This window comes from Apium graveolens, chromosome 4, assembly GCF_009905375.1.
Source record: "Apium graveolens cultivar Ventura chromosome 4, ASM990537v1, whole genome shotgun sequence".
Lineage (NCBI taxonomy): Eukaryota > Viridiplantae > Streptophyta > Magnoliopsida > Apiales > Apiaceae > Apium > Apium graveolens.
In genome coordinates this window covers 253,447,749-253,463,989 of record NC_133650.1, presented here as the reverse complement: position 1 = coordinate 253,463,989, position 16,241 = coordinate 253,447,749, and the positions used below count along the sequence as shown (strand labels likewise).

General features: G+C 35.6%; 2 protein-coding genes across 2 annotated transcripts; both read right to left on the bottom strand.

Annotated features, from left to right (window-relative positions):
• Positions 1-768: 768 nt before the first annotated feature.
• LOC141720828 (protein MANNAN SYNTHESIS-RELATED 2-like) lies at positions 769-6,082 on the bottom strand. Its single transcript, XM_074523462.1, has 6 exons — positions 5,868-6,082; positions 4,964-5,102; positions 4,703-4,779; positions 2,800-2,885; positions 2,097-2,673; positions 769-1,224 (listed from the first exon to the last, which is right to left on the bottom strand). The coding sequence occupies exons 1-6, from the start codon at positions 5,970-5,972 to the stop codon at positions 952-954; spliced, it is 1,257 nt and encodes a 418-aa protein (XP_074379563.1). The 5' UTR covers positions 5,973-6,082; the 3' UTR covers positions 769-951.
• A 9,266-nt stretch (positions 6,083-15,348) lies between these two features.
• On the bottom strand, positions 15,349-15,873 carry LOC141719520 (uncharacterized). The gene has a single exon (XM_074521899.1). It carries the CDS (start codon positions 15,871-15,873, stop codon positions 15,349-15,351), a length of 525 nt encoding a protein of 174 aa, XP_074378000.1.
• Between the last annotated feature and the right edge of the window lie 368 nt (positions 15,874-16,241).

Genomic DNA, 16,241 nt, shown 5'->3' with positions numbered 1-16,241 from the left:
TCTGAGCCCACGGGTGCTTCCCCTTCCATACGCAATGATCAGCTGCATAAAACTTATCCCTGCACGAAAGTCTTTAAGATCTACATTTTCAACCTGACTATCAAATCCATCCTTCTAACTGTATGATGTGTAGTTGAATCCCCTTTTACACGAATAAATGGGCAATTTGACATGTTACCATCACTTAATCCATCCCATAGCTCTGCAGATTTCTTATTATATTTTTAGGGCCGCTACCCCCGGTATGTGCAGCTTTCCTAATCAAAAGATAGGAGAGCACCCCTTCTCCCGAAGTTATGGGGTCATTTTGCCAAGTTCCTTCAACACCGACGGTTCTCTCAAGCGCCCTAGTATACTCTACTTAATCACCTGTATTGGTTTGGGGTACCATCAGTTTACCGAGAGGATCACCCTCCCAATTCGAAGTTTTACACATTCCACAACTCATCCTTTTAATGTAACAATCCATTTGCTTTGCATCAAGAAAATGATCCGTGCTTGATCAAAAAAACCGATAAAAATTAGAAATAAAGGGTTGGTGCACTGATCGAGCTCTTAGTTTCTCCGAGAGAAGTCAAGGATTCAGCCCATGCGTGAATTTAACTATAAAAAAACAAAAAAAACGATAATAGTTCTATACATAAACTTAACCACATTTTCAACTCAAAGTTAGTAACTGAATTTTATAAGCATGCAAAAAGTTAATTTATCCAATAAACTAATCGGAGACTTTAAACTCAGATTTAATATCATCAGATTTACTTTTCAGATTTCGACTTAATGTCGATTATTTTTCTGGTTTTGTTCGCAATTTTATTCATACTTTGGTTCAGTACATGCTCACCATTTATTAGAAGAGAACATCTTAATGAACTCTTCTTTTCCAACTTAATGATACAAAGGTAGATGTGTACGTTAAGGTTTTCTTTAGACACTTTCTGCAACAGACACTCAACAGAAGCACGAGTAAGCATAGTGACTTTTCCTCCAAATGTATGGCGATATGTACGCAATACCATTCTCTGAGTTCAGTTCTGCAGGCTCAAGAACAAGTTTTTCGCCTATTGCAATTCTTTTGCCAACCACACTCGAATAGAAGTGATCAAACTTGGCCGGAACATAGATATCACTCCAGGAACATATATAGTAATCGATGATCTTTTTGTACACTGAAGTCTCTGGACCCAAAAAGGGAGCTACTTTCTCATCTGGTATCAAGGTCTCCTGTGCAGTTCAAACTACATAATTAGAAATAATATTCTATGCACAAACGGAGAAGAGGAAAATAAAATGAAAAAGACGCTTACTAAAAACCCTAAATATATACTTTTCTTATAAAACCCAAAGCTTTTAGGAGAGGTATCTTAAGATCACAATTTATTTTATTGGTCTAACATCAACAAAGAGATGATGGATTTTTTAAGCACATAGTAAATGATGTAGACGGCTCAACGAGACAAAACAAACACATAAAGGTATTATGTACAGATTCATTTAAAGTTGGATCATGATATTAAAAAGTAACATCATTAACCGTGAAACTGTGAAATGGGACAACAACCAAGTTTAAAATCTTTATGAATTGAAAAACAAAAGTTATTTCAACATTAACTTATGCTATTTGAAATACCGAGTGAATAAACTGAAACACATAATGGGTGTAAATGGGGGATGAAGGAGATGAAGCAATAGGATATGCTCAGGCACAAATTTTGATATAGTATTAGTGGAAGAAACGAACAATAATGTACTAAAATTAGAACAAATATATTTTTCTAGAAAGTGATGAAATGGAAATGCAAAAAGAAATGTTTAAAAATGACCAAAAATTACACTATTTATATGTAATTTTTACCTCCTTCCAATTCTTTCCAACTTGAAACATCCCAAATGAAACCCCTATTATACCTACAAGTCATGGGATTTGTCTGGCCCCTAGAGGGCTAAAAATGAACCGAATACTAGCACCACTTATCAGTGATATATCTTTTGTGGAAGGAAAAATCAAATAGAAAGCAGTCATTTGTTGATGTCTGCAGAATATATTTTGAACATGAAATCTAGAGCTCGAAGACAAAGAAAAATAAAACCATTACCTTTGTATGTACGTTTGGGTATATCTCCGTCAATGAATTGAGACTATTATGCCATCCATTCCAAGTCAGATATATATTTGCCTCTCTTTCGATTCTAATCTTCTTCAGAAATTGGATTATATCATGAACACTATAGCATCTGTTCCTTCCATCAAATGTTCTGCCATGACACTCTTTATTTCCCAAAATATCATCTTCCAGATCCACGGCAATATATAGATCACTTGAGTTTTTCCCAGAACTTCTAAGCTTCTTAACCATTGAATGAACAGTTTTCTGCAACTCAGCTTTTAACTGAAGGGCCTCAAACATAGCTACACATGAAACTGAAGTAGTGTTGTTACTTTCTCCCTTGGTCACGGGTGAAGTGGAGAAGTCGGTCACAATCTTTAAACTTCTTTTCTTTTTGTAAAGTGGTTCGACTTTTGAGTGTATATAATCTTCTGTAACCCCATTAGGAACTCTGACAAGGGTTAGCGGTCTGGTTGATATTTCAAGAGGCTGAACAATTGATATTTTGACTATGCCTCCAATACTTCTTATAAATTTGTGGATATCATAAATTTCTCCAAATTTCCTGCAAATTGCGAAGAGTGCCTTTGTTATTAGTTGTAAATTTTAACATAATGTGCTCTCTTTATCCTGCTAGTTCTGCTTAAGATTACATACAGAAGATACTATACTAAATATTTACTGAATTCACCTCCGATCCCCTGATCTTTCTTCGATGACATCAGGTATCACAAGTATAGCCCCGAGGCGTTTAGCTACAACAATTGCATTTGAAACCTGAGGACACCAGCCAGATTATCATCAGGGCAATATGGAAAATCTCAACTTAATAATCAAAAACATAAAGTGAGAATAATTTTTCGAGTAAAGGATTTACCAATTTCAATTTGTACAAGTAATCTTTAAACATGTACTTCATAATAAAATACATATGTGAATTCATCACCATAAACCATAACTATATACATATGTTTTCATTTAGCCCATTCTAGGGCTGTAATTCGAGCCGAGTCGGATCGAGTATTTCATTATTGAGTCGAGTCCGAACTTATTTTTATCGAGTCGAGTCGAGCTTAAAAAAATTCGAGCCCAAAAATCTTGACCGAACTCGGCTTGTATTTTAACCGAGCCGAGTTCGAGTATGTAATCGAGTTTTCGAGTCGAGTCGATTTCGGGTCGAGTTAGAGTTATATTTTTAGAGTCATGCTAAATTATGATTTTAATATTTTTATTAGAGATAGTCTGGAAAATATTTTAAAAAATAAATTACATTAATGTTAACAACACACTTCTGAGATAGTCCCAAGACGTATTGAAATCTAATATATAAAGGAGTATTATATTTAAAACGCTCATCTCTTAATTCTTATTTCAACTATTAAAAGCATTAATAGGAAATAAATAATTATACAAATTTATAAGAAAATGAAGTTATATTTTATGAGCTATATATATTATTTAAGTTTTTAAAAATGAAATACTATTTTTTGTTATGAAATTAGGACCCAAAAATTATGATTTAATTTTATAATTTAATTGACAATTTTTGAAAATCTACTGTTTAATTTATAAATTAGTGTAACTAAAAAGGTTTATAAGATCCTAATCTTAACCCATAACTGCATTTTTTACTTCTATATTATAATGAAAATATTACAAATCAAATGGCACATATGATGTAACCAAAAAACTAGGAGCTAAACTTATTGATAACTTCATTTTTTTACTTATAAAATATAAAAATACAAATTTTTAATATTTATATATATTTCGAGTTCGAGCCGAGTCGAACCCGGGTCGAGCTCGAGGCGAGTCGAGTAAAAACTCGACTCGACTCGAGTTTTTCTCGAGCTCAAAATCTTGTTCAAACTCGAGCTCGAAGACGAATTCGAATCGATTCAAGCTCGTGTTATTTAGTCGAGTTCGAACAGGCTCGGTTCAAAATAAAAAATAAAAGAAAAATATCTTTACAACTTATTTAATGAACACTTGATAAATCAAAGATATACGTGTCAAGTAGATTGAGCGCAGTCATATTCAATCAACTCAGCTAAATTACTTATAGCTACTTTTTCTTATAAATCAATAAACAATTAATTGCCTAGTTCCATGCTTCGTATTTCATATTTTGCTAAATAGGTATATTTTTCTAATAGCGAAGAAAAGTTCATTGCACAGATGTCAAAAAATTAGAGATTATAAACATTAAAATTATGGTTGATGCAAAATAGTTGAATTTAGTCGAAGGACAAAGTTAAGAGTACCGAGGTCTAGATTAGATAGGATTTCTAAATATTGTTGGATTTATAGATATTATAATTCATTACTTAAAGATATAGTCAACAATATTATTGAAGTACACAAGGGATATGTTTAAAGTTGCGATATATAGTAGAAATCACTCCTTTTAAACCGTAAAATAAAAGAAAAAATTATCTTACAACCTAATTAATAAACACTTGATAAGTCATAGATATAGATATCAAGTAGATTGAGCAGTCATGTTCAATTTAGCTTAACAGATGATTAACTTCCACTTCTGTAAAATGGTACAATTATAGGGGATTTTATTTGGCAATTTAGTAGTATAGTACCTGAGATAAATGATGTTCATGGCCACCAGTCAATGAAAATATTATGTATCCTCTCAAATTACCCAAGTCCCGCTTTTCTGTAAGACAAAACCACAATCATGATACCAGAATGAAAAATAAGCCAACGCTTCTAAATTATGTTCTTTTTTTTTGGTCAAGAAAAATTATGTTCTTAACAGACCTGATCATCTATTTTTAAGCATCGACAATATCCACATGGTTACAGACACACGTAAACACTTATGTAGCTGTTTCTGATACCTTGGTCTAACTTGCGATGCGGAGGCCTGATCCAACAAGGCTTTAGAGCATGAGTACTTCTATTGCTAGGCCAGTAACTCTGAATCAAGTGTTCTATTGGAAACCTTTGTTCATAAACATCCCCTACTGTTGATTCAGTCTGCAGAGAAAAAGTAGATGCCTAATGTTAAATCCTTATAACTCGTATTAATTAAATTTAAAAGGTACATGTATGTCTACATGATACTTTTGGAAATGCCTAATTACAAATTGAACAAGGAAATAGCCTATGCTGATACATGTGGTATTGCAACCTATTTAACTATACATTGTAAAAACATATTAGTATGAAACAAAATATTATTTTACAAATATGTTCAAGGCCTCAAGCGCATATGTGCTTCATAGAGTGTTTTTTTATAAAACAATTTCGTTTTGCATCAACCAGATTTTAGAAAAAAAAAATGGAAAATTGTTGCATAAAACAGACATAAATTCTTAGTTTTCCTTAATTTTTACTTTCATATCACTGGAATCCTTTGATAAAATAATCAACATACATCAAGTTAGGAAGATCTTTATTAGGTTTCTTCAAGGCCTCAAGCGCATATGTGCTTCATAGAGTGTTTTCCATAAAACGACTTCGTTTTGCATCAACCAGATTTTAGGGGAAAAAAATATGGAAAATTGTTGCATAAAACAGACATAAATTCTTAGTATTCCTCAATTATAACTTTCATATCACTGGGAATCCTTTTATAAAATAATCAACATACATCAAGTCAGGAAGATCTTTATTAGGTTTCTTTGAAACCCTTCCCAACTTGAATATGGGTATAATTGAAAATGAAGCAGCATCAATATACATCAATTGGTGCCATCCTTTCAGTTCAACAAAGGAGAACACAGAAAATTGAAAACTTACCAGTGAGGCATCGAAGTAGTCTGTTTTTACCATGTTCATTAGCATGACGAACATTGAGAATGTAAGCACACCAGCCATCAGCTGCCTAATATCTAATAGTGCCATTGTTTCTCTCTCTCTCTCTCTCTCTCTCTCTCTCTTTCTCTCTCTCTCTCTGAGTGTGTGTGTGTGGGAAAGGGGGGTCGCAATGTGTGCTTTTACTCTTAACTCTAAAGTGTTTGTACTAATATATACATGAAGCGTTTATCTAGTTTTCAGCATGCAGATAACGACAATCGGATGCCAATTTGAGAAGGTTGTAGATAAGAATGGAAGGCAAGCATAAATTCAGTTTGCGACAATAATGACAGCTTGCTCATTAGAGAAAGTTGGTGAGACCTATTTGAATTTTTCAACTTAGAGAGTTGCTATCGTGCATACTCAAAGGAGAACTTGTACACGTTGCTGTTGGAAATATCATGCACCTTACAGTTTACATCTTCCACGACTTTTCCTCCAAAGATTAAATGACCGTGTCCACACCTCAACCTAGCCCGGAAAATTAAAAACAACAAATCTATTACTCAATTTTATATTGTAAATTGTTAAAATATTTGTTGCACTTTTGAAACACTATGTAATATCAAGTAGAGCCATCTTGGTAGGTGTGCTGAAGGTCAAACTCCAAAGACTCACCAAGGCATGAGAACCTCCTCGAACCTAGGCACTAGGTGCGGAGAGTAGCACTACTTAAAAATCCGATCAGTTCACACACATGTATATAGACAAAACTTCAATTTAAACCACTTAATTGTTAGACCCGTTAGACCGGTCTAGTTCATAGTGCAGGACAATATATTTCTGACTTAAAATATTATATCATATTATAGTGCAGGAAAGTGCATAATATTGCAGTACATAGTGTAGGACAATGTAAGTGGTTTAACGCAAATGTTTTAAACATGATGACACAAATCCAAGATATTGAATTTTCACCGAGTTACACTCCATATTTACATCTTTATATAAAGAACAGAATAAACACCATTATAACACTTCATTTTTTTTATAACAATTGGATTGTTAATATTAGAATCACGAAATTCAACAACAATTAAGCTTAGTATAAAGAACGGTTAAGTTAAGAGACAGAGTCTCTTTTAAGCACTGGGCCACGAAGCAAAATGAGGCAAGAGGTGCACCTTGTAAGGGGCACACACCTCTAAGAACACTTATCGTGAGTGCAGGATACATACTTAAAGTTAATTTATTAATCTGTTTCAAAAATGGCTACCTACAAATACTTAAACTAATTATTTAATTGACACATCATTTATGTTTCTTAACTTCAGCAAATCACAAGATAGTTTATCAAATCATGTCATGTTAAGACTTTAAACTATTAACGACATGAATTGTGATGATCAAAGCCGCCAAGTCTCTCTCACATGTAATATGTTTTTCCATTAAAATCAGAGTCAACTGAATGGCAGAATATTAAACCTGTATTGTAGTTATAACAGTTTCAACCAAGTATTTTAAATGTTAAATTAGTTATTCGTCATGTGGATTCTTTAATGTCAAGATGCAAAACAGAGGTATAAAGACCACATATACCAAATCTAATTACTTATTTTTGGTTAAAAAGGTACGTAAGTTGAGAAGTTTAAAGAATTTACATCTGACCCAAAGTGATTATGGTGAGAAAAGGAGGGGGGTTAGAGTTAAACATTTCAAGATACATATTACAACAGGCGTGTTGGGCCACAGTACTCAATTTGTGAAAGCCTGTGTTTCAGAACACAAGAAAGAACAAAAACAATAAGGATCAGTCTGATGCTTCCACAAGCAATTGAGACATGGATGCTTCTTTAAGAAAGGAAGTTCGCATGCAGGAAATTCAAAAATGTATAAAAGCTCGTATAAAGTGCACAAGACCTCCCCAAGGAAGGGTCTGAAAAAAGGTCTAGGTGATTAGGGAGGCTGTTCCTGGGTCCAAACCAGTTACCAAGCAGAGAGGATGTAGACTAGACAAAATTTTCAGGGGTTCAAATTTCAGGGTAATAGGTACCAAACCGTTTAAATGTCAGCTTTAGCCATTCATTTAAATCCAATGAATCTAAATTTTCTATAATAATTTATGTTTAAGGCGAACACATCACAGAGCACAAATTGGATGAGAACTTTTTATCTAAGCAAGTTAACTTGTCACTTATAGCAGGCTTAACGAAATTAATATTTTCTACAGTTCAGTACAACTACTCTCTTACTATTGAAGCACATACCGTGATCAAAAATTTAAAAGCTATATCCCGCATAATGAAATAATATTCCCTAGTAAATGCAGCTACTTTGCATAATGCATTACTTACTAGTTGATATAATTCAAGATGGAGCCTTTTATCCATGCAGGATATCATCTCTGAATTCTGATACTTAACTGGCTACTGAAATTTGTGATTTCTTCTCCGCGCCTGATTGAAAGTTATCGTGGCTTACAACATTTTATTTGAAACCATTTTCAGGTTCATCCAAGTGCAAGACTACCTAAAAAATGCAACAAGGAGATGTGATAAGAAGCTTTCATCATCTTACCTTGTGTGCTGTTAAGAAGGTTGCCAAGTCTGCATATCAAATTAAATTCCGAGATCGACAACATGATACATTAATAAGCCATTAAAGTACATTAACCGGGGACAGGGGAGAGGATGCATAATATTTATTGATTTAGTGCGAGTGTTGATATAAAAAAGCTGAGGGGATCCATTGTGAGATCGTCCAGTGTACATTATGAATAGGCATTAATGCCTCCGGTAGCTTCTTATACATTTTCATTAATCTTTCTGGTTTTGTTACAGTAGGAACAATTCTCATCATAGCTGAATATAATTTACATACTTGTAAAACACAAGTAATTTAAAAAATTATTCTAACAATGTTTGATAAACTGACTTTTTTTTCTCATAAGCAAGAAAGACATTCGTAAAACCCCTATAAAAATAAAATAAAAAACGGACTGAGAGAAACCTGAGTGCAAAACAACTCCCGTTCTCCGGCCTGTTAACGGGGACATCAGATGGGTCAATTGAGGACAGGAAAAGGGTGGCACGGAGATTTACTTTTTAGTTTCTAACTTTCAAACAATGAAAATGAATTTAGATATCGAATCAAAATTTAATTTGACATATGAAACTGATACGAGCTCAAATCCAAGAACCTAAATTTACACCGCATGTGTGATTAATGATTATAAATAGACTTTAATTTGCACTTTATTGGCAATTACAGGGAATTTACTCGTAAATGTTAAATTTTTATTTGTACCGGGTGATGGCTAATTGTTAAATTTCTCAGTGTGGTGGTTCCACATTCCTCCCGTTGAATTTTTCAGTAAATATAATGGATGCTTATATTTTATGCATATTTATATTATAAATTAATGATAAAAAATAAAAATGAGTTTCCCAAAATTGAAATTTAGGGTTCATGTATATGAAATATTGAAATTAAAGGTAGTAATAGATTGGGGACATGATTCTGATTATGTTGATATGTATATTGTGCATTGTTTTGGATATTTTTTCAGAAATTATTCTAAGATGTTCTTTGTAATATTGAGATATATTTAAGTAATCTAATTGCAAATAAAGTAAAAGAAAGCAAATTTTGGTGACGCGGAAAACTCTGTCAAGGGTAAAGACCGCGAGTTGGTGTCCAACCGGAAAAAGACTTCACTATAATTCTTTGAAGATTATAATGGGGTTTTATATCAAGTCGGCTACCTGATTCGTCAAAATATCTCACTTAGACCACCATTTCCCACGACGACTCATTTAAACCATTAAAAAACTAATATATATCACGCCGTTATATTAATAAAAAAAGTTTGACTGACTTCACTTTGGCCCCTGTATATATTGCAGACATAAAAACACAGTGTGTGTATTAGGGTTCTTGATAAAAAAATTAATTTTCTCTTAAATTTGTGCATAACTTTGTAATTAATTCTCACATTATCAACATCTTCGCTCATAATCGTAAACCCCCATTATCAACATCTTCGCTCATAATCGTAAACACCCATGTCTGCTTTGTCAAACTCGTCAGTTGTTAAGTCTGATAATAACTTGATTTTTTATTTTTGTGGTATGAATGCTCGAGTACTTGCATCATGGACTTCCAAAAATCCAGGAAGACGTTTCTGGAGTTGTGGTAAAAGCAAGGTAAATGATTACCTTATCGAATGATGCTAAAGAGTGATAATTGGTGTCCAGATTTTGTTGAAGATAGATACGATTGACGATTGGATGATGGTTGATAGTGACGATTGAATGAATACGTTATTTAGGGTTTTTGTTTAACCCCAAATTAACCTGCCAATATGTCAGTTTATTTGTTTATTCGGGTTATTTGTTTAATTTATTAGGGTTTCTTTCACTTGTGTTGTGTCACTTGATAGTTAGTCCAACGTGAAACATACGTGGACTACCAGCTCACCACTTCTGACTGTTTTAGCTTGAACTAACGGAAATTTTAAAAAATTTAATATTTTCTGTTAATTTTTTTAGAAAAGGATAACAGCGTGATATATATTAGTTTTTTAATGATTTAAATGAGTCGCTGTGGGAAACAGTGGTCTAAGTGAGATATTTTGACGAATAGGGTGGCCGACTTGATATAAAACCCGATTACAATGTGTATGTTTTTCTAATCAAGAGTGTCTGCCTTATAATTGTAGTTTATCAGCCTTTTTATACACATTTTCTATTTTAAATTACTTCTTTATCCTCTCACTTCTCCACATTTTCCTCCACTTCTTCTCATGGTGGTTACTCTTTTTTAAATTATTCTTCCCAGATCTCCTTATCCACATGACTTAGTCCATCTGCCTCCCTTGTGGGCTTGGATTAATTTATTTGTCAACTCCTTATTCACGTCATGGCCCAGTAGTCCAAGGCCCAATTGTCCATCTCCTTTGCAAGTAGCCCAATATGTGTGCTTTAGTGTAAAGCCCATAAAAATACATTCACAACATTAGCCCTTAATTTTATTAAGCCAGATGAATTAATAAAATTATATCTTCAAATCAGTAGAGTGTCTCGACTCCTCGTTCCTCGCGCAATCACTCATCGTCCAAGTACGTCACCTAGTCTCCTGAACTTCAATCCCTCCTTTGTTCTTATCTCCAACCTCATTATATTCTCGATATATGTACTTTTAGATCCATATCGCCTCCTTCCATCCTTCTCACCCTATTAATTTTCTCTTCTTCTCTATCCTCGTTCAAACATGACCAAAAAATGCAGCAAGGCTTCCTCTTCCAGGAACGTCGAAACTGGAGGCGAAGCTTCCGAAAAGCTCGAGTGGATTCCTACGGGCATCTTGGATCCTTATGACAACAAATCTAGTAATCTCAGAAAAGAGAAGTTCGAAGAGGCCAAACTTTTGATCCATCGTAATGTTGTTGTGGTTATTTCTCCTCTTCAAGTACATGCAGACTGGTTGAAAGAAAATTGGGTCTGCTTCTACTATTACCCATTTGAGATCGGTATGGTGTTCCCTTTCCCCAAGCTGGTTGCTGACGTGTTGTCTTCCCTAGACGTGTCCATTGGACAACTCATGCCATCTGCATGGAGGACGCTTGCTTGTCTAGAGGCCATTAATTCGAAACACAATTTGGGAATCAATGTTGATGTTGTTAAGTACTCTTATGGACTTAAGAAGTACGGTGGTGGCTGATATTGCTTTTCGAACAACCTGAAGGGGGATCCTTTAATCCTGAACAATGACAATGTGAATGACAGGGGTTGGAAACTGGATTACTTCTTTGTTGACAAGGAGTCTTTGGGAAAAGACGGTTCAGGCCTTCGCGATCGTTGGAATTCCAAAGATCTTTTCCTGACTTTGTTTATTTCTTCTCATTTTTCTTGTATCTTAGATCTTTAATCTTTCCTTTTGCATGCGGCTTATATATTATTGTTTTATTCCACCGTGATCAGTGTTTGTGATTTGGACATGTTCAGCCCCATTTAGTTTTATACTCACCCTTATTTGTCATCTTCATTTGCGTTGCATATTTATGTTTTCGATTTTCCTGTTTACGTAGTCATTAGTTTTTGTTTCCTTACTTGTAGATCCTGATTTTGAATTTGATGACAAGAAAGTTGCTGTGAGGGATGTTGTAGAAAAGATCCTTGGTTTGCTGGTTGGTGATCGGTTGTGGCCTAATTGTCTCCACAGGCCCATCCACAACGCCAGCTTGGTGAATGTCGATGATTATATTTTGAAAACAAATAAACTGATGAAGAAGTCTGAGTTTGATGGTGACGAGAAGGCTGCTATTAGAAGTGCCGCTAGTAGAACCAGGAGCAAGCTCACCATTACTCCCATTGTTAAGCCATATGATTCCGTCCTGAGTCTTTCTTCTGAGTCTCACGACAGCCCCAAAGATGGAGGGACTCAGCTTGATATGAGTTTTGGTCGTGCCTACGCTAAAGGTATACATCGTTTTTTCATACTCTTGACGTATCTTTCGATGTCTATGTGTCTTTCCCTCGTTCTTTTGACATTCATCGATCCTTTCCTCCTGATTGTAGAATTTAAACTTCTTGTGATTTATCCTTTGCTGGTACCTAGTAAAGATTTATTTTCAAAAAGATTCAAGGATGACAAATCTATTGGCACTGAGTCATCCAAAACCCCTTTGCTTTTGAGTCTAGACTTCAGCCCCCTTCCAAAAAGACAAAAACAAGTGACTCGATCTTTCTTAACCAAGAGCAACCATATATTGTCATGCCTCTTGTTTAATATAGCTATGATGTTGATGCCAAGCCATCCCAATTTGCAGAGCATTTAGGAGACCTACTTCTTCCTCAGACCCTAGAGAGCTATTCTGCCAAAGGTATTAGCCAGACTTTTAATGAAGATGCTGGTCAGGCCTTTCATGTATGTGTTTCTTGTTCTAGTCCTTTTATTTGTTATTATCGCATATTTGTCTATTATTCCTTTGCTCAGTCTACCCTTTTTTTCTTTTACACAGGTTTTCCAAAGTGTCATGACTCTTCGTGACCTTTATGCAAGCGAGTTTGAAAGGTTCTCTCGTCTTGAGGCAGAGCACAAGACATGCCCAGAAAAGCTTCAATATGTAGTTGGTCGTGCTGATGAACATCTAAAAACGGCCAAGGAGATCCAGAAAGAATTTGATGAATTTGTTGTCAAAGTCCAGTCTTTGGAATCAGAGATGCGTGAAGAGGCTAACAAGGTTGCCAAACAGCAAATTATGCGTACTCGTGTGGAGATGATGTTGGAGTATTCTCGTGGAGGGTGAGAGTCGTGGGACATGAATGCCACAGTAAAGACCTATAATGAACTCTTACCTGATGATGCTTTTGTGTTGGACGACTTTGAGGTTGTAGAGGGTGAGCTTAAGGCCCCTAGTGACAAGGGTGAGCATGTGGCCCCTCTTGAAATCATTCCTGCTAGTCACTCTCCAGACGAGGATTAAAGTTGTTTATGGCTCATGTTGAACCTCTGAACTTGTTTTTATTTTGTTGGTTCATAGACTATGTTCAAATTCCTGTTTCGCAATTTAACGGGGAATTAGTACTTTATTTAATGCTCTTGTCCGGATTTTCGTGCTCCATGTTGAAGTTTCTTTTTTGAACTTGTTGGTATTGCTTTTGGATCACCTTGCTTTATTGCAAGATTTGATATTAATGAAATTATTGTTTATGTCGAAATTTATCTTTGCTGATACATGTGTCTTTGTTATTTTGCTAAGAGGCATTTTCCTTCATGAAGCAAGCATTTTTATTTTCAAGTGTTGACTAGTTTTCGGATATTTTATCCTTAACTTGTCGTGTACATTTTTGTGATGACAAAGCCGGCCCTTGCCGCGTAGATGGGTGATCAGCCCTTAATAAAGTTGTTTGTATGTTGTTTTTATTTTGCTTACTGTGGTGTATTGAGAATGTTGTTTACTTTGTAGATAACATGAAAGTGGAGAAATCACATGTATTTATTTTCAAAATTCAAAGACTAGGAAAACAAATTAATAACTAAATGCAAAGTACTAAGCTCCTACGAGTAGAACATGTCCTAATGACTTATTCAAATGATTCATGACCTAAGGCATACCAAAAGTAAGAGATTACATGTGATATTTCTTCAAGTGATATGCATTCCAGCTTCCTGGGATTTGAATACCATCCAGAGTGGACAACCTGTAAGCCCCTCTCCCTATGACGTCGTCAATCAAGTAGGGGCCTTCCCATGCATCGACAAATTTCCCAGCATTTAGGTCCATTGTGTTTGGGAGCACTTTCCTTAGGACTAGTTCGCCCACAGCAAAGGTCCTTAAATGAACATTCTTGTTATAATTGTTGGCCAGTTTATGTTGATATGATGCTAATCATATTTTGGCCATGTCACGTAGTTTATCTACCGTGTTCAAATCATGAACTAGCTCATCACGGTTAGATTCTATTGTGGTTAGCCCATATCTTGTTGTCGGTGCATTGACCTCTACATGTATTACTGCTTTTGTTCCATATACCAAGCTAAAAGGCGTTTGTCCTATGGACGTCTTCAGTGTGGTCCTGTCAGACCACAAAACCCATGGAATCTGTTCAACCCATCTTCCTTTGTGGGATGAAAGTCTTCTCTTCAGATTGTTGATGATTATTTTGTTACTTGATTCTGCTTGTCCATTTGCTTGTGGGTATCTGGGCGTCAACTTGGTTAAAGTGATGTTGTACCTCTGACAGAATGCTTATGTCTTGTCACTTATAAATTGCGAACCATTATCACAGACTATTTCAGAGGGAATTCTGAACTTGGTTAGAATATTGCTTTCAATGAATGAGATCACTTCCTTTGATTTAATCTGTTTGAAAGCTTCTGCTTCGATCCATTTTAAGAAGTAGTCCGTCATTGCCAGCATGTATACTTTCTGCCCAGGGGCTAGGGGCATCTTTCCCACTATGTCCATTCCCCATTTCATAAAGGGCCATGATGGAAGTGTTGGGTGCAACCATTCTGATGGTTGGTGTATGAGCGGGGCATGTCATTGGCAAGCGTCACATCTCTTCACGTAGTTTATTGCATCTTGTTTTATGGTCGGCCAGTAGTAACCCAACCGTAAGACTTTGCATGCCATATTTCTCCCACCAGAGTGATTTCCACACTCTCCTTCATGTATGTCTTTTAGGACTCCTTTAGCTTTTTCTTTGTTGAGACATCGTTACAACAATCCAGTAACAAACTTTTTGAATAGGACGTCATCAATCATGACAATCATTGACGCCTTTATTCTGAGTATTCTAGCTTCATTGTTGTCTCTGAGCTGAATTCCTTGTGTCAAATAGTCCACGTACTTCTTCATCCAACACTCTTCTTCATCTATTTGAGCTGGTTCTATTGTCATGGCATCCTGTCCTGGCCCTTTCCTATCTCTGGCCAGCTTCATGACATGAATGCTTGGGATGTTTGTCAAATTTTTGTGTCAAAACACAACTCCTAGAGCAGCCAGGGCGTCAGCTTGTGTATTAGATTTTCTCGGGATCTGTTGAATATTGAACATGATGAATCTGGACTGCAATTCTTTCACGATCTCTAAATAGGCCATCATTTTTTCATCTTTTGCCTCGTAATTACCCTTGACATGATTGATAATGAGGAGAGAATCACAATGAACATTGATTTGATTGATTTTCATGTCAATGGCCGTTGTTAGACCAATGACTAATGACTCGTATTCTGATTCATTGTTCGTGGCTTTGAATTCACAGCATATGAAGTATGCCAGGATGTCCCCTTGTGGCGACTTTAGCACAAGTCCCAGTCCAGTGCCGCTAATATTTGAAGCACCATCAGTATACAACATCCATGGTTCCACTTCCACCTTCGAGATTATTTGTTGCAGTTCTTCATCAGCTTTACTCAGTAGATTTGGGGTAAAGTCTGCCACAAAATCAGCTAATGCTTGCGATTTTATGGCAGTCCTTACATCATATATGATGTCATACATGCTTAAGCGTATAGACCACTTGGCTAGTCATCCTATTAGTTCTGGCTTGCTTAGAACCGTTCTCAAGGGGTAATTTGTCCTCACACAAATTTTATGGGATTCGAAGTAGTGTCGTAGCTTCACAGACGTCATGGCTAAGGCAAGGACAAGTTTTTCCAATGACGAGTATCTTGTTTCTGCGTCAACTAAGCTTCTGCTTACATAGTAAATTGGGAATTGATGACTTACTTCTTCTCGTACCAAGACTCCATTGACAACATGTTCTGTCACTGATAGATATACATACAACATCTCCTCGGGCATGGGTTTCGACAACAAGGGTGATGTCGAGAGATATTGCTTTAGCTCCTTCAGGGCTGCCTCGTGCT